We start from the raw sequence: 24,220 nt of genomic DNA, 5'->3' as shown, positions 1-24,220 counted from the left end.
TTTAGGTGCCTTTCTGTTCAAGCGCTTTTTTTTTGCTGCAAGCTGTGATAATCTCACCATGGTGGATGTTTCGCTGAGCCGGTGCCATGATTTGTCGGTTTACCCGTGTAACAGAACGTGTCGACAAATAGAACCATTGGAACTACCATGTTTTCAGCGGGGGCGTGATGCCAAAATGATATTCATAAACTTATCCATGGTACGGGTGTCAACTTTCCCCACGACTGGTGGTAACACAAACATTATTCAATGGAGACATAATGTCCCTTCTATATGATTTCAACAAAACCTTGTAAGTTGTAAGTAAGTTAACGTGGCATACGGTATACTGGCGAGGAGCCAGGCTTAAATCACCACGAACAATATTTATTTTCAGCCGAGACTCTGGCCACGCGGACTCGTGAGCCCAGGCTCCCTCGTGGAAGGAGGCGTTTCTTCTTCTTGGATCCAAGACAGTGATGAGCTTAATTCGATACCCCATAACTTCGATGTCCAGTGATTTTGTGATTGATTGAAACGATTGCATTGTTATTGAGCTTATTGAGCTGACCTTCGTCTATAGTTTTGGGAGTATGTGGGTTTTAGACAGAAACCCAAATGATCGTACGGAATTTTCGATGTCATGTTTTTATGTGGTATATCGGTTTGATCGACTGCATATATAATGTGCTGCCCCTTGCATTCGATTTCGGAAAAAAACCCTAGTAAGTAAACCCGTATATCCCCATATTTTTCCATACAATAATTCCTTCATATTTTTTTAGAAATACCGGTGCTAATATGGAAAACATCATGTTCATGTGACATTTTTAGATACGAGGTTTGTGGAGCATATGAGTATTTAAAACATGAAAAGCGCCATTATTGTGCGGTTCTTCTGGTGATTACATCGCCGGGGTATAATGAGCGCAAAAAATTCAAAAGACTTGAATAACTACGACAAGGCGTATTGATGTTTAACGTTAGCCAACACACGGCAGGATATTTCATTACACATTCATGGAGTGTCCATTGTTTCTATCATTTTTATATGATCAGGGCTTATCGTTGCTATTCATGAGAGTAATTTGGGAGTACGGCGCTGAAATATTGTCAGCCTTGTTATTAATGTAACGCTGTTTTGGATGCTTGCAACAAGAGAGAATACTACAGGATTCTCATTTCCATTGTTGACTTCCTGTGATTGAACGCATGCAGTTGTAGTAAACGCGAATTGGTTGTAGAAAGCTATTGCATCGGCTGCTTTAAAACAGATTAGTGTTATTTCCTCAAGAGGTAACGCAGCTTCTTTGAATGCATAAGAAACCATCTCCCCTACTATTTAGACAGATTTCTGCAAAATAATCTAGTGTAGTTATTCACGGTGCACTGTTAGCTAGCCAATCGACCCCAAACGCTGAAAACAATTCCGTAAACTAGAAAAGTAATATTTCCCAGGCGAATTGTTATCGTTCTCAGGAAAGCCTTTCGATAATCTTCAGCAATGGTGGTTGTATTCGATTCATCGTTTCTTCTAGTGCCTGCAATAAATAAAAACGCTTTTGTCAGCAAATAAACAAATGTACATTACTCTTATTGACTTATACTCTCCTCACGAAACTGCTCCTTCCGTAAAAAATAATGCGACAAATCACAAATGCTCAAACAAGATATGTCGTACGCGATACCTCTTCAACCTTGCCGCCGACAACCCTCTGTTTGCCAGTTGTTGTCATTATTGCTTTCACTATACAAGTGCTGCCACCGTTTTACAGTGCTTGAAGTCTAAGCGGCAAGTACATTCGGATATGTCAATGCAACGAGCTCAAAAACATCCAGCGTTGCCTCTTTTCAAGCTCTTACGTCCAAGCACCGGGATTTACGTACCAAAACGACAGTAGGATTATGAGGCACGCCGTAGTGCAGGACCTCGTAATAATGCTTCACCAGTTGCGTGCATATGATTATAAGTGCACGAAAGCTTTTTTTTTCTTTTTTTTACAATCCGCCCATCGAAATGCGGCCACCGCAGACGGGGGGGGGGGGAGAGGGGGACCCCGAGCTCAGCAACGCCCTAGCCAATGGCATCTCCTCTGCAGGTAAACCACTTTCAAAATAAGACGGCTAAGTCTGTATTTTGGCCGGCATACTAGGGACAATCAAAGGAATAAGAAACAAAGCCGTAAGCCGAAAACAGTTAACCTCGTTCTACAGAAATTGTTCTGCAGTTATGTGGAAAGCACCACACAAATGCTATAGGAAAAGGCTAAGGATTAAAAAAATAATGTGGGCACGCATTCAGCTACAAAATTGATGCTTTCATTTTATGTGGTTTAATTATTTATTTATTTACTTATTTATTTATTTATCATCAGTTCATTTATCTTTTTCGGCTTAGAACAATAGGTTAGAACTCAACCACCAATGCTGTGCTGAACCAACAGGAAGCTAGAAAAGCACACTTCTTTCTACAATAAATTTAGGTTTTCTTGTCTTAAGAGGAAGCTTTAACCCGGGGGTTCCTGTCTAAATAGATAGCAAAGAGAAATGGTGCTTTAGCGCAACCACAGCGCCAAAATTGATGACACTTGTTCCACTTATTACAAAAAAAATAAACTATGGTGACTGTCCTGAACTAATATGAGATTTATGTCATCAATTTTTTTTTCAGATTGTTGAATATTGCAAATTTCCAGAACACAAAATTCTCAAATTCAGAACTGTCTAATTCACCAACGAAAAACAATATTACAGTTCTGTAAACTGCATGCAATAATACATCTAACTCAGAGAAAGTTAATGTATTATACATGACTCTCAAGCAGACCACTAATATATGAGAAGGACGCTTTCAAAACCCTCGTAAACAATTTAACAAATTCACGTAAGGTATAAAATGACAAATCGAATTTGTCCGCTTTTGGTGGTCTTAAGAATGGAGCTTATAGAACTGCGATATGTGGTTTTGGTGCACAGCTACGAATCTCTGAACTTCGTGTGTCCTTTCATCAAAAATCTAACAGGCCCTATAATCTAATTTATCTCTCGAATGCAACAAATGTTATTAAAATCGGTCCGGTGGCCACCTCAGGAAAGTATTTATGTGTTTTTCGTGTATATGTATAGGTGGCATAGTAGTTAGGCCCCAGCTCAACATACCTGTTGAACCTTTGGTTAATAGTTCATGTCTGGCATGAAATGAGGGTGACACTGTAATGCCGCTGTGGTGTAATAAGTGTTGGTCGACTCTAAGCTAAAGCCTAAGATTATGATCATCAAATTAAACTGGCTTTCTATCCCGGGATCATTGCGAATGCGATTTCAGACACTACTCAATCTGACTCTCCGTAATTGACGAAAACAAATATGTCAAAATGTCCTTGGCTTGCTTCAAGAAAGCCTAAAATCGTCATTGATTATTCCCTCAAGTAAACTGACTGAACTAGCCAGAAACACTAAAGTTAACGTGAGTATACTTATATATTGTACCCTACAATATAAACGCCTGTGATGTTTATGTGATTCTTGAGGCGTCATTTGCGCACAACTGCTTTGTTAGCCCGTAAACACATTTTTCAGAGTCCACAACAAGGAACAAGCGTGACAGAATCAAATAAAGTAAAACCTAAATTAGAAGTTCTAAGGGGCAATGTTTATTTTTTTTCTTTGCTAGGTACAAATGCTGCAATTCTCACTCAAAAATATTGGCACAATGGTAAGTCAAGGCTCATTTCAGCACTGTTCCTAAACTTTGTAACGCGTTAATCAGTCAATAAATTGTTTAAGGAAATCACAGGCTGTTTTACGTGGCTGATTGTGTGGTAGTGCTGGTCAGTGAAGCGGTTCACCTAATTAGGACACACGAAAGGGAATCGTATGAACGTTCACAATAAAATATGATGGTCATAAAAGCTCGCTCAACAATAACTAAAGGTAAATGTGAACTTATGCGGTTGGTGTTCTTAACAAGGTATTTATATTGCCTAGTCGAAATCCCGAGCAGCGATATTTCTTTAGCTGAAATTGAGTCAGGCTTGCGTTTCTATCTCGTTTGCTGTGGTTCGTTGGGTCTGCTGACTGATTGCCTTTCGTGGATAATGTTGTGTACTGATGGCCTGTATCACTGAGGTAACACTATTGTGGAAAGAAACACATGACACGCAAATAAATTAAGAAACATTCCCCCTGGCTCCCTAACACGAATATATCAGCTGCAAAGTGGCCTTGGAACACTGCAATAAACTTAATAAATCGAGCTTAATTGAAAATCCCAATTTCTAATAAGAAAATTGTTATTCTGTTGTCATTGTGTAAAGAGCGTGAACAGCTCTTTTGCATAGCAAGAAAATGACGAATAAAAAAATCCAGGCAGCACACCTCTTTCTCACCATACACCAGACGAGGACGTGAGATAGAGTGTCAGAATGAGGTGATGTGAGGATTACGTCAACTTGTCTGCATTGGCGCGGGAAATTCAAATTCCCGAGCAGCAAAAGGACCGTCGGTCACAATTTTCTACGCAGCAAGTTCATATATTTGCCGAAAAAACGATGATCGACTTTTGGCAAATAATCTATCTATATGACTCAGAATGTTATTTTCCTTAAGTGTCGTTTTGAACTTACGTGAATTCTTTCTTTCAGTTCCTGGACGTCAGCCATCAATTTCTTCCTTTCATTGCTGTCATCGCTTTTTGTCTGTATTCTATAAATATATTAGAAGAGCAGAGATGTTATTATGACTTTTATCGCCATTATTGCCTATTTATTGTTGCTTTTTGGGCCCCTCTCTCGAAAACTTCCCTTTTGAAGGTTTACACAGAACAAGACAACTACAACAAATGTGTCCCTGAATTGACAAAACGGCGTTATCACTGTTGTAATCGTTCACTAAGTATTGGTATTTCGCATGCGCCATTTCACTGCAGGACCTGTGTATCAAACTAGCTTTCGTGAAAAACTCACGCGCAGTTTGATTATATCCATACGCGCTTCCCACTTCAAATAACGTTTTTCATGAAACTGTAAAACCAGCGGTCTTTTCTGCACTGGGCGACTACCCATCCAAAGCATGACCGCCATGACTTCCAGCTCCCGAAATCGCTTCCGGTTCATGCAGTCGGCAAAATCGAAGCCTTTGAGATCGGTCTCTTGCACTCAAATCCACCCATCGCTGGCGCCTGTATTTGGACACCCCCTGAAGGCCCATGGTTGTAGTGCCAATGCACAGGAAGTCGGACGCACCGACCTTGGTTTCCGAGATCGCGTAACCTCACGGGTGCGCATGCTCAGATGATGACAGCGGTGAGCATGAGATTTACGACAAACTGTTCGTGAGACAAAACATTTTGCCTATTACCATGGATCGAAGTTATTTACACCGGAGTTTATCCAGAGCACGTTAACATTTTCAGTAGGCTTCATAGCCCCAAAAACGGTGATACTTATTTTGGTATTGCAGTCATCGCTAGTGCATAAGAATTTTCTGTGATTCCCCTGCTGCCAAAGTGAACAGTGGGGTCTCACGCGGGCCCGTCTTTTTTTCGTCATGTAATCAAAAGCTGTGATAGAAGTGTCTTTTTTCTTGTGTGCAATATATTTTGGTATTTTCCCGTGCTATGGGCATTAAACTTCTGCAGCTTGTGAAAGCGAAAGTAACCAAATGGTGGGCAAAGCTAACATTTTCATTGATAGGTAGACTGCTGCAAGGCGGGCACAGGTATACCGCTTATATTAAGAGGACAACGCCACAACAGCGCTAAATGAATGTCATTGGTTCAAAACTATAATGTGCGTGGAATGGAGGGGCGTGGGGCGTGCGACACACACTAGAAGGGGCCTAGTAGAGGCGCACAATAAAGATGCGATTCCTATTTCAAAGAAACGCTGGGATCCTTTGTTTTAAGCTTCAACAAATCTGATCGAGAGAAAGACAAAATGTACATGCGTTAACTTCTCCAGTTGAACGCGAACAATAAGTATAGTTACCTGTATAGCTTTACAAATATTCACGTGTCTTCTGGTGAACTATTAGAAGGTACCTATCCTAACATATTATTATTCTTTTTCTGTGCTTCTTACATGCACATGTAATACTGTACTACTTCGGATCCTAGACTCTTTGCTATCAGCCCAAGTGGACTAGTAGGAACATGTTCCGTAGATGCCTAATGAAGTTTTTGATTGACAGATTTATTTATTTATTTATTTTTGATTTATTTATTTATTTATTTACTTACTTATTTATTTATTTATTTTGCATTAGAAACTGATCGACAAATACTGTCACCTCTTGGCCGCTTTAGCTCTCATTAGATATAGACACATCCAGCTTCGTGATGCCACGCGAAAAGGAAATTAATTGCTGATGAGATAAGGAAGTTCTATAATGCATGATTTTGCTTAAGAAAACAGATCGCTCACCTGAGCTTGCCTGTTGTCTTTTTTTCTTTTGCGGGGCACAGCGTCTTCGTGTGAACGTCCAAATCTTTGGCTGCCATTTTTTCTTTACAATTCGGGCGAGTCATACTACAGTACAGGCACGTTGTCTCGTGCTCCTGCAATTTCAAGGGACATCTGTAGAAACCATTCACCGCTGTTGTATTTCTTACTCCCTTAGTTAATATTGCTACATCCACGTTATCTACATCCGATGTAGCTAACGATGTAGCAACTTATTTGACCGGCTGGTCAAATAAGTTGCTGCTTCTGTCAGCAGACACAGCACAATATCGAATGTTGTTCCTCTGCTCTTGAAAGTGCACCATAGCGTGTCAGGTAACAATAAAGGCAATTGTCTTTAATCATTATCTAGTAATTGTGAACATTAACCTCAACGAATGGTTGTTTGAAAGAGTGACCACCAATTTTCACATGTTAAGGGCAAGTTTAAATTTCGAAGTTAAATAGTGTCACCATTGACGAAGTAAAAGAAAGATATTGAGCTCACTGGGCGAAACTAATAGACGAAAAGTCGCGACGGCTTTACTGCTGAACACGCTGTCAAGAGGAGGAGGAGACAAAGGGGAGGAAAGATAGGGATGTTAGCCAGTGTAAGTACCGGCTGGCTACCCTGTGCTGGGGAGAGGGGTAAACGCAATAAAAGGCGATAGAAGAACAAGAGGAAAACCTGCGTCGGTGCAGGGGGTAGGTCTATTGACCACGGAGCCATTGCTAGTGAGCGCGTTTCCTCTTTGATCGCGGTTGTGGCGGAGCATGGCTGTCTACGCCGCTGAACGCACAGGCGGGTCACGTGTCGCATCTTGGTGGTGCAAAGATTGGGCGACCTCAGGTGGCTGGTCTCGTCACATGCGCTGTCTTTCCGCATGCGTAGTGTTGTAGGTAATCGCGTAATCTCAAATGTGGCACATGCGTTGAAGTGAGAGACAGCTCAAGGCAATCGGTGTCCGTGGCCAGCGTTGACCCCCCAGTGCTGTGAAAGCGAGTGTTCGCGGTCTTCGAGGGGGATCTGTCAATGTTTTCTTGTGCGCGCGAAGCACCATAGTTGTGTGTTTTGTTGGTCCTTTCCGTAAGCGCATTGTGAGTTTTATGTGCAATAAAAAGTACGGGTACTGTAGACCGCAAAATTTTACTATCGACAAAAGAAATCACCAGAAACAGTCAAATACAGGATTTCCAATGCAAGCGTTAATCCCTAAATCCACTGAATTATCTGTGAAAGTTGTTGGCACAGCACTTTTTCTCCTTCTCCGGTAGTCATGGTGTCTGCACGCTATTACTCAACTTCGTGTCACTCCGGCAATGTACATTTTCGTCGCGCGGTGGTCACGGCGGGCTTCCATTGACAGCAAGCCTCGCGTCGTATTTCCTATTTCTGTTCCTTTGCACTCGTACTCGCCGCAGCAGCACACTAGGAAGCCGCCTCTTCGACTCACAACCTCTGGCGTAATCTCCGCCCTCTAGCGTAACGTCAGCGCCTCTCCGACGAACCAGTGACGTGCGGACACCGAGGCGCCATTCCCTCTACCCTTGTAACCTCATTTCCATACGTTGACTCCGCCTCCGCAGCAGCCCTCTCCTCCTCCCTACGGCGCCGCACCCTCTTTATTCCATCGGCGAAAGAACTTAGGCCACCAACCGCGAAGGAAGGGAAAGAGCCGAAGGAACTCATTCCCTTTGAAATGCAAGATTATTTCTTACTTCGATCGCTTTCTTTTCCAGCGGGGTGTTGCAGTGTTTACAGGTCCCGATCTCATGGTCTAGCTTTGTCTGATCAGGAGCACCTGGAAGGGAGTCTGACGAGTCGTCGTCAGTCATCTGCAACGAAAGTTGGCTACAAACACCTGAAGTATCCCAGAAAGGACATCGAAGTATGCGAGTTACGCTTATCTATGATTAGTCATTGAAGCAAAGAAAACAATTATGCAGATATAACGCAAATTTGGGAACATATGCGAAGCGAAACTTTTATGGTGCGTACATTTCTCTTTTTTCATCTCACGCGATGTGTAGCCTCAAGTAATGTTTATGTTTGTGCACCCAGCTGGTCACAACTTCAATGTCACGCAATATTTATGCTTGTTCACTTCACTGTTCCCAAGCTAAGCCGGAATACAAACACCAGCTCTTTCCACACCACTGCACAAGCCCACGAAGTGATGTCACGTGCACGAAGGCGATGTTCGATGTTTCCTGAGGGAAGAATGGTGAGGAGACAGTTGTATGTAGAGAGAAAACAGAGAATAGGAATGTTATATGGGTACGTTAGCCTATCGAGAGGCCTGGTATGCTGTTTCAGGAGCTACTGTAGGGAGAGTCAGTTATAAGAGATGGATGGACATGCTATACTCCAAGGAGAAATGATTATAACAGATGTACGCACAGATAAGTTTGACACATATCTGAATAAATTTAGGCATACGGTATCCCTTGTTCGCATGAAAACATATGCGTCGCTATGAAATTATTCTCTAAGGTAGCGTTGGAATCGTTACAGGAAAACCATTACCTTTATGTAAACCATTGCAGATGATCGGTGTTTTCGCTGACCACGTAATGAAATCTTCACTTTAAGATGGCGGAATTTTTGCAGAGGAACATAAACAAAAAAATTTAATAGCCGCATTCAGAATCAAGCACCGTAGGATGGTATGGAAGGAAGCAGTACACCAAGAAGATTGGAACCCACAGTCGATGTTCAGAGAGGGCGTTTCCGTACGGCTGGACTGCGGCTGCAGCCTACACAGTGGATAGGCATGTGAGAACAGTGTGGCGTTATTACTACCCTGGTAATTCTCACAGCTAATGAAATCTCTTGGGGACCGAGATACTAGCAAATTTCTTTTGAAGAAATTGTTAAACTGCACCTCGCCTACGGTAAGGCGACTATTTGTTGTGGTAAAGATACCTCTAGAATCGCCACCCTGTTGCTGTTTGTGGCGGCGGCTGCGATTTTGTAAATTCAAGAATGTTCGTACCATTTCAGTGTCGCATTGTGCGTCTATGCACGCATGTCTTGGTGATGGCACCATGTTTTGCATATCTTCGACACCTCGTTGCCTTGTTTTTCCATCGTTCTTAAAGGAGTCTTTCCCGGTGTCGTTCACTTCTCTCTGATTTATGAAAGCAGGGACAAAGAAGAAATAAAAAAAAGGAATAGGTTGCCAATTTTTCTAACTAATCAAGTTTCCAAAATTTGCGGAAGTGTCATCTTCAACATCACATTTCACTACGCCGACATTAAATGATCTCGTTTATGACCTCGTAAACTAAGGCACCTTAAGGAAACTCCGTGCGGTATGCTTTCTCTCATGCAACTAGCTTGATATCAATAACAAAACCAGCTGTAAGCCTAACATTCTGTGAACTATGCGACGTAAACGTTTTGGCCTTCGCAACACTGTAGTCATCGCATCAGGCCAACCTATTATAAAGAAATCGTGTCTGCGCATTATCCAAGGGTGTTGATGACAGGCTTTTACTTTATGCGTTCGTGAAGTATTTCTCACACTTTACACAGAGTGCTTATTTGAAAAGCCAGTTTTTTGAACATAGAACTCGCCTTTGAGGATAAGTTGCCTTAGTATTATTGCGTGATTGTATATGACCGAAAAAACTTGGCTAACACAAACTCACTGAACTTGAAGTGGATTGCAACAAGGTTTACCTTTCCGTAATCTTCGTTAGTCTTCAGTTTGTCTGTTGGTCTAACCTCTTTTATTATTGTCGGCAGGAATTGAAATTCCTGTTCTGGGATTATACGAAATTTCACTTCTGGTAATGTTCTTTTAAATGTCCTAGTTCACTACTGCTGCGAAACATAGTTAACCTTTTATAATCTTGAGAATGGTAGAAAGTCAGCATTGTTGAGACGAGGTACTGCAACTGAAGCGTGAAAATCAGTACAAAGGACCGGTGCTATAGGCGTACGCATGTGTGATAACTTTGTTCGATCCTTGTATTTAGCCCTTCACTTGCAATTCTATTTCATAGTTACGACTTTAAAAAATATAGATTTTACTCGTGGAAACAGGGAGACTGTTTCCATAACGCAAAGTGTTTCTAGTATTCCGGTCACTGATGACATTTCCCTTTTGATACGGTCCTTCCAGTTTCATGTAACCTACTTATACTTTTTTTTTTGCGTGCGCACAAGCATCCATCACAGCCTATGGTGTTTATTGGACACATTCACTTGCCTATGACCAGGTAACAACGCGTACGTGGGTCTGGATAACCTCCCCTGCATTTCATCTCGTGTATTTCTCATTCTGTTTCTGTATTTTTCTTCCTTTCTGCTCTCTCACTGCGCAGTAGCCAACTGGACAGTCGCTCTGGCTACAATTTCAATTTTTTCACTCTCAGTATTTTGGGAGGCATACTGCTGCTGTTGTGTAACAGTGGCTGTCATATTATATTTTGTGGGGTGTCTATAAAAATGTGTACAGGTCAGAATAACAACTTTATCAGCTATGTCTCCTTTTCTACTGACAGGCCACAGCAAAGTGTGTAAGCAGGCCAACTGCGATCGTCCAAAGAAAAAAGGCCTCTTAACCAGGTTCGTCCATGCGAAATCTCTGCAATTAGTACATAAACATTCGCAAGTCTACACTCTTAGAAAAAACACCATAAAATTCGTCGGTGCTTATCTTGTCCGAAAACAGTAATCATCAGCTATATCGTGTGAACTTCCCATCTTTTTGCGCAATATGCGCTACACTTTCTGGTCAGGAGATACTTTTTTGCCTCACGAATATGCGCAACTCGTTCGTCACCTGAAAATAGATTGCTGTAGCTATCTAGCATACGTGACACGTTACCCTGCCACGTGGCACTTTACTGCTCCTGGGCATGCGCCACCTCTCCGCGGAACCGCACGAGACCAGTGTTTTAGCATAACGTCATGGCTTACCGTGGTGAACCACAATGTCAAATTATTGATGCTGTGAGGAATTACAACTGAAATTTCCCCATCGAAAGCGCATCACCAGCGCTATTCATATGGTGCCATCTGCTCGCTGCAAACTAAAGCCCTTGATGCCATCGCCTTAAGTCTAGGAGCTTCAAAACGTAAACCTTATCTGAGTAATGAAAACAAAGCATTCCTAATGTTTTGCACTCTGCGTGAGATTAGACTAAACGGTGGTTGATTTTACCAATTATTTATTGGGGTCGCGCCTGAGAGCAAGTAGAAAAGGAAAATTCTGATGAAGGACGGTGGCCGAAATTCGTCTGGGCGCTGCCATGTTGTTATGCAATCGCGGTAAGCTACCGCGGTAGCCAGTGAATATAAAGCACGCATGCGCGGTGGGCCTGACGGATCACGTATCACGCGAAGCTAAAGTAGTCTATTAATTTGAACGCGTCCTTAAAGAAAGGAAATACGTGCAACACAGATTGCAAATGCTATTTGTGGAAAAAATGAACTCCGGAGGGTAATCTTTTTTAACGCAGCACAACACAGTCGCATGTTACGAGGAAGCTTTGATTCGGAGGCTCCTATCCAAATGCACGCGAATAGAAAAATCGTTTTGAAATCGTTCTTCTCTGGAACCACTGCGAAAAACTTGATGAGGCTTGTTGCATTTAAACATAAATGTTAAAGTCTAACGATTGTCGCAAGCTGAATTGTGATTTAGGGTGGTAATGGTTTTATCGAAAATGTTAAAGATTGCCATATTTCAAAACCGAAACTATCGCATTTCCAACTCCGTTACACAGCAATGGAAAATGACATGACGATTCTGTACACTGAACTTGCGAATACCTCTAGAGCGGACAAAATGCATGTACAATACACCACTCTAGAATATAATTGAACTAGTGTTAGTGAGACTTTTGCAGAATTCTGTAAAAATTCTAACGATTTCCAGTAAGCTGCAAATTCAGCAACTAAAAACTCCGCTTTCGATGCTCTAACGCATGCAGCCTACAAAACGTCCATATCGGATTTTGTAGCGTAAAGCTACACTACGCGGGTTGGAGCCGAGCTTCACGTGCTTCTGCGCCTGCCATACTGCGCATGCGCGAGAGCAGCGTGACGTCACGAGAGGCGCAGATGCGTCGCCCTCGCCGCTGCCGCGGCCGCAGCGAGCGCGCGCTCATCGCCACCGCCGACTGTGGCGCATTCCAGAGGTGTGACGTCACAGTCCTCAAAGACGGGCCGGCGCCGTGCGCGTCCAGTGCTACATTTACGATTGCGGTGCCGCGCGGCACACCGCATGAGCGAAGAGGGCGCACCGTGCGTATATATGCGCGGGAGAGACTGTTGATGCAGCGCGCTTGACATAAAGGTTAAGGAGGGTCGAGCCGCTGCCAGTCGGCGCAAAAGACTGGAAAACCAAAATTCTTCCGACCCCGAGGTTGTCGCTTGGCAGTTGGCCGTCGAGCGTCGAAAGGACGAGCGTGCCAAGGCAAAACATGCGGTCGAGACACCGGAGCAGCGCGAAGAACGCCTAGCGAAAAGACGTCGCCAAGAAGCTCAACGCCGCGCCATGGCCTCCCAACAACAGCGGCAGGATCAAGAGAGTGTCACAGACGATCCTAAGACTCGTCGCTTCACTGAACATGCTATGAAACTGGGTGATAACCGTACGTTTACGCTACGTATATCCTAGCATAGCCTGCGCTAAGCCACTGCCAATTTTTTAAGTGCACATTTAGAAATTTCTAAAGCTCGTTTTCTCTTTTTATTGAAGTTTCCTGTTTTTGGCTCAGATTTTAAAAAAACTGCAGGAGATAGATAAGTCAAAACTATGCTTCCTACAGCCCTAAAATTAACTTTTGTTCTCAAATGCCACCAATTGTTGAGATCGCACCATGGCTTGTCTCATGAAAACATTTCTGTGTTTTAGATTTATTTTTATAAGCGGCATCGCTGTCAGCCCCTAGCTAAACCATCCTCCTAAAGGAAATACTCTAATGGGTGGCTCCCACGTTATTTGCGCTTCAGCTTCAATTGACGCCTGAATCAGTGTCGATGCAGTGTGCTAGTTTCCACAATGCTGTTAGCTTCATTAATTGATTCATTTGCTGCAATATGGGTGTTCAATTAAAAGAGGGAAAATTTGCACGTGCTCTGCACTCATGTATTCCTTTTGACAGTGCATCGAACTGTACAAGAATGCGAAACAATGTATCGGGAGTGTAGAGAAAATGTATACAGAGTGACTAACTTTCTATAGGGTAACACCCATAGGGAGCTATTTTATTGAAATTGTTGCGGTCATTCTTGGGAGCAACACTCACCTGATACTGCTTAAGCGGTTCGTCAGCGTTTTCAAACAATTCCGGATGCTCAGACCTGATATGTTCCTGCAATCAGTGGGCAATAAGCGCAGAATGAAATTAAGTGCTCGGTACACTGTATTAATACTCGAAAGGTAAATGAAAAGAAAATTAGGTAGAGCGGTACGTTTCAATAAATTATCTTTCCACGCAACGACATAGCCACTTTCACCGTGGGAAGACGCTAGATAAGCGAGAAAAAAATGCTTCATTACATTTGGAAACACGCTTTATATGCTTGTTGCCGCTATTGTCGCCGACCAGCTTTGACGGAGATGCAGATAGAAATCGTCGTCATCAAGTTTTTAAAAAAAGTTGGGTAACGTCACCATCTTGATGTTCCTGCACCAGCTCGACGCGATGTCATCTATTTTAGCTGTGGCTACTTGAGCCCAGGGTTACTCTACATGGCTCCCAAAGGAATCCAGAATTGCGCGTCTCTTCTGCGCACGATGCTCATATGCCACTGACCGAGCGCAGCCATGCAGAACTTCAAAATTTTGAGAAGTAGCCGACCTTACAGGTTGCGCGCAACGCCGTCCTTCCATCTCGTCTCGCCGATGCCGGCGCTACTGCCATCACTGCAGCACAGTTTGAGCACTAGGTTTGGGCAGCGTCGTTTGTCACCTACGCAGCTTTCTTGCGAACTGCATTTGATGTTTTGGTGAGTAGCCTAGCGTCCTCCTGTGTTGTGCCTGTACTTGAGTTCACAGTATGACATACTGCAATGCACAGTGGCGTAGCTAGGTCGTCTGGCACCCGGGGCCCTTAGCTCTTCTTCCACCCCCCTCCCCCCGGGCGTGGTCGAGGAAGGCGAAGATATCGAAAATTTTCGGGTGTCTTCAGACGTATATGACAACACTCCCCCCCCCCTATTGGCCCCGCGCACCCGGGGCCCACGGCCCCCCCTGTTGCTACGCCACTGGCAATGCACCCTATTACGCTAATTATAGTGAAAGCGTCCAGGCATTTTACTAAGTTCAATGTGAATAGGTCGCGAAGCTTAGGACAGAAAGCTGTTCAGACCAAATGGCCACCGACATCGGCACGGATGGTTATGCGATCAGCGATCGAAGCGCGACTATGTGAGGAGGAAACGAACAGTGGGAAAGGAAATAGCGTGAATATTGAAAACGACACACAGCTTGATTAATTCAATGAAAATAATATTTCTAATCAAGTTTATATACGCCTGGCGAGTAAACAACACACAGCTGTAATTTACTTTATCGTTACCAGTAACTTTCTTCAGCGCCCCTGCCCCCCATAAGAGGGGGAGGGGCGTTGATGCTGCTATCATTGCAATGCAGTGCAGCTCATGGGTCCCTATAATGTAAAAATATTCCAATATGTTTTTATTCCAATCTCCTGACGTCGAATTTGCGTGACCGCCGACGCAGCACCTGCAGGGTTGTCTGAAGAGACCAACCAAAAGCTCTGTTCATAGGAGGTCACTTTTGTTTGCTTCAAAAAACGAATAAAGTTGCCTACACTGCGTGACTTGTCGTATCTAATTGGCTCACAAGAGGCGAGGAGCACGCTCAAGTGGAGAGGGATACGATGGGGCTGAGCCACTGCACTGAAAATCGATAACCGGGTGAAGAGGGTGGTACCGGCGCAATTGGTCCGCTTTCCCTTACTTAGCTTGCGGTGGCTCGTCGACAATCGCGGCGGCATGCAACGGAAGCTTAAGAATGACGCTAAAATGGATCCTCAGCAAAGAAGAGCCGGCAGAACGATGTCGTAACGTGCCGAAAGTTCTCGATAACCTTACACGGCTACGAAAAAGCTTTATTACACGCAAATAAACCTATGCTCTCCGGCAGGTGCGAGTAGCCAGTGCCTGAGCAATCGACGGCAGCCATCTTTTATTTCTTTTGGACAGGGGTAGCCTGCGGCTATTCAGAAGAAAATTCACTTTTGTTCGGCATAATTATTCGACTTTAACGCGCACACGTCACCTTGACGCGATGAGTTGTCGCGGTTTTGTGACGTCGCGTGACAGGCAGGTAAAGTGGGTGCAGCCCGACAACTCTTGACCAATAGCCGATTAATGGTGAAAAGGCGTCGAATCAGAAATAATTATTGTTCTTTTGTTCGGTCAAATCAGGCATAATCAATGTGTACACGTCATATCAGACGGGGAGCTACGACGGTTTTCCTGACGACAGACCAAGTGGAGAGACAGGTCAAATGGGAGTGGTCCAAAATATATTTGACCTTTCGCGGAGGGCTGATTGCAGAATCGGAATGGAAAAGGTTGGAATAGTTTTACGTTATAGCGCCCTTGAAGTGTGCAGAAATGCGCGCTTGTAAAGTGCACATGTTCAATGCGCCCCCCTCTCAGGTTGCGCTGCTTTGCTTCTCGACGTGTGTCCGAATTTGATGGCGCTTGTTTTTTCACCGTTCCTTATCCTGTTCATTCAAAAGTAATGAGTCACGACCTCCAGATAATTGTTTACTTAAGCTATTTTCGTGTGGCTGCGCCGGCCGATGGGCTTGGCGTCCGACGATGGGACCAGCACTCTACACCTAGAGATTTCGTCGGCCTCCAAAGAAAATATGTTCTGGGCAAGGGTGCGATTTCGGCACCCTTACGGCTGGCCTTCCGCTGCGTCGCTTTCCCCATTGGAAGCTCGAAACGCTAATCAGCTCGAATGGCGGTGCATTTGAATACACAGCTCTAATGGCAGGCCACCAAAACAAATTTCGTGCTTATCGCAACAATATTACGTCACTTATGATTTTTAACGGATATTGCGTCACATTATTCTTTATTCAGTCGGAAGTGTTTCCTCATAACACAGATGGCGCTAAGCTCCATGAACAGCCGCTGAACCGCCATGTTTTAAATTTACGAGCTTCTATGGAAGCTTCCCTAGCAGGTTATATATTTGCCTTGCATTTTACTATGTATCAGTCAGCACGGTCTGCCATACAAAGTCAACTGCGATGGCTTTTGTGGATTGACCGCGACCAGTCAAGTCTTAAAGTTGCAAGAATATGAGGGGTGAGGTAACTATACTAAACAATGGGAAGTTAGTTCCTGTTTGCTAGGAAATGCCATTAGGTTGTATGTTTTAAAGCTTCAGGCACAAAACCTGTAACACAAGAACCCGCCATTGTAATGACCTTCTTGCAAATATTCTTATGCTGCAATGACAGGTATTTTATGGCGCCTGTGTGCTGTGGGAAATGAAACGACGAGCGGGAATGTTTCACTTCGTGGCAAGCCGCTAAACAAGCGTTAACTTCTGCTAGCGCTCTGCCGTTTTTCTTTTGCTGCATTTAGTTTTCTCAGTAGTTTCCGAACTATTTCCTAAGCTAGGCTGTCAATTCCACTGTTGATTCCGCAGTGTGGTGGCATTCTGCTGTTGTGGAGCAATAGAGAAAATTGATTTGGCATTATCTGTGTGCTGTGTGGAATAAAATATGAAAGGAAATAGTGCACACGGCAAAACCTGCCTTCAGATCGAGCAGTAATGCAAGAACTTTCGTGTACCGGGATTTCGGTGTACAGCCCTGGGGCTTCTTCAAGGACGCCAGTTGCTCTTGAGCCTTCAACTACGTAAAACACCACTATTTCACTTTATTGCAAAACGGACGCGACATATCACATAATTTCGCTGCTTGCATCCATTTGAGAGATATGTTTATCAGCATTGTATGAAGCTAAAGTGTTCAGCGCTGCATTCTAAACTGCAGCAGCAAATTTTCATCGTTCACAGCTAGTAATTTTGGAAGGAAGTGCTTGCAATTAGCCCTAGTTTTGCAACCAAGCTACTAACTGTGCATTTTGACGTGGAATAGAGGGTGTTGCTAGAATCACGTTAAATCACGAGTAGCATAATGTTCTTTGCGCCTTCTTGAAGATACATTTGAAGCACATGTCGGTTATATCCCGCTGAATGAAACGCCAGATAACCTGCTTACATCAAAAAGCTTCTAAATGTGCGCTATATACGGATCACAGTTTTCGTCCAGAAAATCACTCAATTTAAAGAATCAAGCAGCCCGGCGCGGCATAATCTTTCCCACAGGACAGTCACAGTTAAAAACTGTTTTACGTGTGCATAAATGTAAATTTACGAACGTATTAAGATAGGCGAACGCAGCAATGTCAGCAATAAGTCGGAAGGTGGCGGACCTTCGCACACTGTTACACTTGGTAGCATATACAGGAACTCGACTTGGGCTCAATTATTCAGAAATGCACTACATCCTATTGAAAGGAGAGAAAGGCTCAACCAAGCAAGTTTTATTGCGTCACAATGGCGTAAACGCAAAGTAAAAAAGCACTGAAATGTGTGACGTTATCCTGACATACCGCCTTTGGCGTTCTGGTGCGAAATCTAAAAATCTGAAATTTAGCTACTTATTTTCTCTTCTAATAAACAACCTGTCCCTGTTAAGTGAACGAATACGAATTTTAGTACTTTATCAGTTTAAGCTAATTTAGTGCATTTCATGAGTGTTCCGTTAAGAAGAAGTGCACATAACATCAGAGAGAGCTGGAGAGAGAGGAATACAGGAAGGCAGGGATGGCACGGCGGAACACAAAGGTCTCACGCATATGACCTGAATCTGCAGCACAGTTACGGGAACATTTCGCCTTCCACAAACAGATTCTTAGAGTATCTTCTACAAGAATGCGCGTGCGCATGATAAACTTGAGTATTAAATAATGATATACATATGAAGTCTCATCGCCACAAGACATGTCTGAAGTTGGTCATTATGAAGTTTTACGGTCGAAATGTTCTGTAGAGTAATGTGCATCTCATAAAGCTACCAAGGGTAGTTCAGACTGTTTGAGTGTATAGGTTACAAACGTCTCCTTTAAAGCTGTGATGCGATTACCGAACATTTTTCCGCATCATTATTCTGCCCCTCTCTACACCAGGTGGCACGTATCTACCGATCTACATTGCAAACGGGACTGTTCCATCAAATCCACGAACTACAGTTTGCGAACGTGACATCTTTGTAGGACATTATGACTGAATGAAAGGTCCCAGTGTAACCGAATACAAGGCGAATATCAAGTGAAATTAGAAGAAATTGCCCAGTGCGTTTTCCAACAGCCAATTTTTGCAGAATGTCCTTATCTGACTTACTTGAAGTTTGGATAACGTCTAGATGATTTATTGCGCACTTTCGCATTTCTCCGCCTTGTCTGATATATTGCTAGCTAAGTCATTGATATGGAGTCACCCCGCTGATAGTAAAGTCTCCGTCATAGCACACTTTGCTTTTCCTCAAGTCGTTTTATGATACAAGGATTCGCGACATGCGTTACGGCTACGATTGAAAGTTTCTTACTGCCATATAGTTGAACGGCATTGGGTTTGGACATCTTTGACAGTAGAGACGCACATCCTGTATTTCGGATGTGGAACTCCCTCTTCTTGCCTTAAAAGTAACTTGGAACGTTGTATTTCAGAGCGTTATCCTCAAAAACTTGCAAAACATCGCACTATCTCAATGTCACTTGGAATTGTAATAAAATATACATCTAAGTTTCAAACCACGGACCATCTTATTATTTCTATTTTTTGTCAGGCAGTCTGCTAAGGTAGGGGCAGCATTGTAAGTTCTTGGGCCAGCGTTTCCGTGTTCCGTTTGTGCATATTGGGAAGTGGAAACAACAGATGTCGTGTTCGTATCAAACACATACAACGGAACAACACTGTGTCATTCTCACGTGGACGTCATTCAAACAATAATTGGTTCACCAATGACTTGATCTGTCGATAAAAGAGTTCTCCCAATCAAGGCGAATTTCTGTATGCATACGTTATCCCTCTAACGTCCACACAAAGTTTACCGTTAAGGAAAATTGAAACAAATTCTTGACATTTATTTCTGCCTATGCAGAGTACATCACTAGAAACACAAAGAATTTCTTTTTCAGTTACAACTTCATTACTGTACTAATCAATTACCAAATGGTTTGTTGTACTATCTGCGGTCGAAAATTTACTCCAGCACATTAAAAATGCAATTATGGGCTTTTTGTTAGTTTTCCCTCACTGTAATCAGCATATTTAGGCAGCAAACTCGGCGTAGCATATATGATGCATTGGCCATAACACGGTTCATTCGCGGCGCTTCCTGTAAAGTCACAGTCCCAAATAGTATAGAAAGAACAAGGAAAAATCCTGTTCCATCGGTTATGCGGGACAATAAAATACTATGTCATTATTGCGTTTTCCCTATGCTTTATCTGACGTCACAGTTATAAGGTGAAAGAAAAGTTTGTCCTACACCGGACGGTGCCACTTACCAATAAAGGAAACCCGTACGAGTCCCCCAAAAAAAGAGCGTCGCAGATGTTGAAAAATGAATAACTAGGCGAAATATTATACATCATAGGCTTCGCATGCTATCTGATTATTCTGTGGTTGTTGCAATGTCCTGGCACTTTGTGTGACATACACCACAGATACGATAAGAGTGTGTAGGCAATCTCTTATGTATCATATAGGCTACGCATGAATTAGGATGTTCCAATATTATGGGCTTTTTCCTGCGTCCTGGCTCTTGGTGGGACGTCGCAGGCCACGATAAAACATTTTCAACGAAAACTCCGTGCACAGTATCGTTCGGAGGATGTTGGCAGTTCCCCATTTTCCGGTTATCACATTTTGTTCCCGCGCCTAGTCGGCATGCTTCTTGATTACTTGTCATCACATTCTTTATGCCAGTGCACTATCTCTCATTCCACCTCATCGAATGCAAATGAGTGATTACAGTGTCAACAACCTCAATACTGATGCTTCAGTGTTAAGCAAATAAAACAAAAAGAAGTGCACAAAAGTAATTTGGAATTCACAATGGGCCTTACCTCGGAAGCCTGATCATCAAGTCGAGATTCCTCAAAAAAAACGAACTCGCCAGACGATGATGAACATAGCATTTTGTGGCGCAAGGGCCAAGTATGACCAAAGAGCGCCAGGGAAAACTCGCCACAGTTCATTGTTCATACATTTCGTTGCATCGTGTGGAATCAGCTTACGTTAAGAACGACTATGTAACCTATTTGCGCAATGAAATCTGTGTCTTCATAAAATATAGTCAAATTCACCTTCCCCAAAATAAGGAAATATTTTTTGCAATATTCTAACAACAAATACGTTGACACATACATGAATAATATGACCAAAGGCTGGTTCATAAATTACTATATTGCTCAAAAAACACAATTTTATGGACTTTACATGCTCGTTGCTAACAAGTATTGCAGTTTCCCACTCGTAAAAGAACGCTAAATTGCACCATATGATACTGAGATATACCCTCACAAAATAATTCTAGTATAAATGTGAAGTTATACAACCTGCAGTATTTCTTAGGTATGAGAATAATATAGTGCTCATATATGTATATATATATATATATATATATATATATATATATATATATAGTGTTAAACTTATTGAAATTATTGAAAAAGATGAGTAACCAACCATAAAGTGCTATTATTGGTCATGAGCCTAGGACGACTGCATGTATGGTCGGTTGCATGATGCCAGCTACCCTTAGAATACGCAAAATCAGAGCAGATATTTGCTTCCGAGGGCTGTTGGAAAAAGAAAAACTACGTGCAGTACCTGGTCTTTGGTTGTCCTGCAATGGTCCTGTTTGCAGATGTAATCGATGCTCGAGTTGAAGCATTCTTCACACAGCTTGTGTTTGCATTTTAGGGTAGCCCATGTTTGCGTATAAAAGCCACAGTTTTCACAGAGCGGAAGATTCCTCTTGTCCTTTTGAAAGATTTCGCATGGAATACGTTTTCCTCCTGATATTCCTACCATCATGAAGTTGCTGTAAAATACAAAAATTGTGCTACGATTTTGGCATATACTAAATTGGCGCAAATCGGTTTTCATGAAAGCAAGCAAAATTTTTCGATGGTACTTGTATGTGAAAGCTTAAGTGATACTTGTGACATCTTGAACTAAAGCACCATTCAAGAAGCGCGGAGTCTTTCGCCTTTTATTCAAGTTAACGGAATGCAGCTTGCAAGAGCTCAGTGTGGCAGGTATGCCTTGAATGCCATTGGCCATTCCTGCTTGAACGAGAAAAGCAAGCTTTACAAAAGAGCGAGCATTCGTCTAACATAGCCGACTTCCATGTCTTACTTCAAGAAAGAAAGACACAAATGAAGGATCAAGGCTTTACCTGCGGAAGTCAACACCCTCTTCTAATGCGTTTTGACCACACTAATTCTTTCGCTTGTCTGTCGTTCTCTGGTCGGGAATAAAACTTCATTTGTTGTGGAAGTGGCAATCGCACGTGGTTAAGTGTATAAAGGCACGGACTATTTCTTCATCCTCTTTTCTATGCTCATCGCTGGCTTCGTTTCCGATATTTCCCCTCGGTGATGGTTCAGAGTTAACCTGTAGAATGTAGCGTCAGCAAGTCGCAGCAGCTACAGCGGAGCGGCTGGACGACTCAATGCGGGCACAGTGCTTTTCTTTTCTAGCGCCCGCTTAGCGAGAGCGCACCTTTTCACACATAAAACTACTACCAGTTTTCTTGTAGTAGTTTCGTGCCTAAAATAGTGTCAATAACACGAAACACGGTGATTTCTACGTAGTTTTCAGACCACTGATGTGTGATGTGTTGGCTAGTGCCTGTGCAGTTCTCGTAGATAATGTTACACTAGATACAGTAAATGCAATGCAAGAAAAAAAGAAATAGCGACGGTTTGAGAAGTAAAACCCCATACTTCAGCTCTGCGGGACATGGGTTAGAATCCCCTCGGAGCACTCTAAATATTTAAAAATATATTTTATCAACTGACAAAGCACTTGATATTTCTTCGGCAGACACCAGCATACACCGGGAGTAGGCAAGTGACAAGTATTGCTGTAAAAAAAACTGCTCTTAACTTTTATTCTTCGGAGAATGTACGTGATCTCGCATTGCTTGGTGTGCAAATTTTAAGTTGTGACGCACAATTTGCTAAAGGACACTTTTCGTGAACTATGCTTTAGCACGTTCTGACTGTTTTGATGCCCCGCTTTAATATTCTGTCTCGTTTACTTGATTTTTGATCTTTAGACAGCCTATCATTCCTTTAAGCTGCTTGCCTAATAAAAAAAATTAGCGCTTATCACCCATGATCCCATTGGGCCAACTTCTCAGGCACATGCATAATTCCCTTTACCAACCAAATACAAAAAACTTGGCCAAGAACTTTTTATTGCTTTGTTTATTCTTCATATTGCCTGAATACGTGCCAAATAAAATATGGAAATTTTTCCACAACTAAGCGAGATACAGTTGGTCAACAGTAATGCTGACCTACCGGTTAATGGGCAAGGATGGTTATCTTGTACATGCATTCACAAGGTCAATGTGTGTTCTTGAGAAGCACCTCTATGCCGAAAAAAATAAGAGCTTGCCTAAACAAAGTACATAATTTCCGCATCGGTGAGAATGCGACCCCCAAGTGTTCTAAGACAACGGCGAAGCGTGCCGGTTTTGTCACTAAGACATCTGCTGCTGATCACGGTCGACATTTTTAAGAATGCCATAGCTGAGCAGGTAGCTAAATAAAGGTAAGTTTGGGGCCAGACTAATAGTCACATTTGCCTAGTTTTTATACACTGTGTTGTTAGGTCAGTAATTCGTGTTACCTCAAAGTACAACGTTATACCGCGTTACACAAACCTTCCGGGTAAATATGTGCAAAACTACAACGATCGTGCCGTATAAGTGATATTTTGCTTCACTTTACCGACATCTCAACATGATTAATTTTAGAATGAGGAAAAAAATGCGGAAGATGGCAATTAAGCTAAATCAAAAGCTATTGAATCACATTTTGACGTTTATCACAGACCACGTTAGTGAATGTGTCCGTTTTTAAGAACAAGATAGCTAGACCCAACACAGAAAATGTATATGAATGCGCACCGCCGATTTCAGCGCTTCCAATTTTAAGTTACTCAACATATTTGTGTGGACACATAAATAACAAAAATGTTATTAACCGAGTTTCTATACCACAACACACAATTATAACATAGTGTACAATGTTATGGTATTTTAGCATTTCTGCAGTTTCGATATTTCACTTTATCCTTTATGTTCACGATCTGCCGATTCCTTAGAATATTGAACGTGTGCGTAGCCATGACAACGACTTGTGTGTTTGCAGGACGCATTTGAAATAACCCATAAAGCGGCGGCCATTAATTGTTTCAACAGTTTCACAACAAACGCAATCCGTAGGAGACGCAATATGAATAATTACTAAACGCAGCTTCAAACAAATTTGCCGAAGTTCTTTTTTCCGCTGAAACCTACCAGACGAATTGCATAAGCAGTGCATGTAAAATTAACTCATGCTATTTCATAATCCGTGCCAGCTATCCCTTCATAATAAACACAACATTTGTCAACGAAAGACATTTCAAATCATGGAACGAACCTTCCGGTGCTCTCAGCCATCTTGCAGCAAGCTGAGCGAGCAACTGTGCCGA

The 24,220-nt window shown here is 42.7% G+C and overlaps 1 protein-coding gene across 1 annotated transcript; it reads right to left on the bottom strand.

The window, feature by feature from the left end:
- Positions 1-326: 326 nt before the first annotated feature.
- Positions 327-24,220, bottom strand: LOC142563935 (uncharacterized). The gene is made up of 8 exons (XM_075674669.1): positions 24,169-24,220; positions 21,338-21,551; positions 13,686-13,751; positions 9,416-9,550; positions 8,139-8,255; positions 6,402-6,535; positions 4,605-4,683; positions 327-1,520 (listed from the first exon to the last, which is right to left on the bottom strand). The coding sequence occupies exons 1-8, from the start codon at positions 24,186-24,188 to the stop codon at positions 1,455-1,457; spliced, it is 831 nt and encodes a 276-aa protein (XP_075530784.1). The 5' UTR covers positions 24,189-24,220; the 3' UTR covers positions 327-1,454.

This window comes from Dermacentor variabilis, chromosome 11 (genome assembly GCF_050947875.1).
Source record: "Dermacentor variabilis isolate Ectoservices chromosome 11, ASM5094787v1, whole genome shotgun sequence".
Classification (NCBI taxonomy): Eukaryota; Metazoa; Arthropoda; class Arachnida; order Ixodida; family Ixodidae; genus Dermacentor; species Dermacentor variabilis.
The sequence above is the reverse complement of the archived record's forward strand: the minus strand, read 5'-3'. Positions and strand labels throughout refer to the sequence as shown.

Bases quoted from the DNA above. Each gene is read 5' to 3' on its own strand.
- LOC142563935 (XM_075674669.1), bottom strand. From the start codon at position 24,188: ATGGCTGAGAGCACCGGAAG. The intron at 13,752-21,337 runs GTACTGCACGTA...CACTGATTGCAG, and splicing joins GCAGGACAACCAAAGACCAG to GAACATATCAGGTCTGAGCA. The intron at 6,536-8,138 runs GTAAGAAATAAT...TTGAAATTGCAG, and splicing joins TGGAAAAGAAAGCGATCGAA to GAGCACGAGACAACGTGCCT.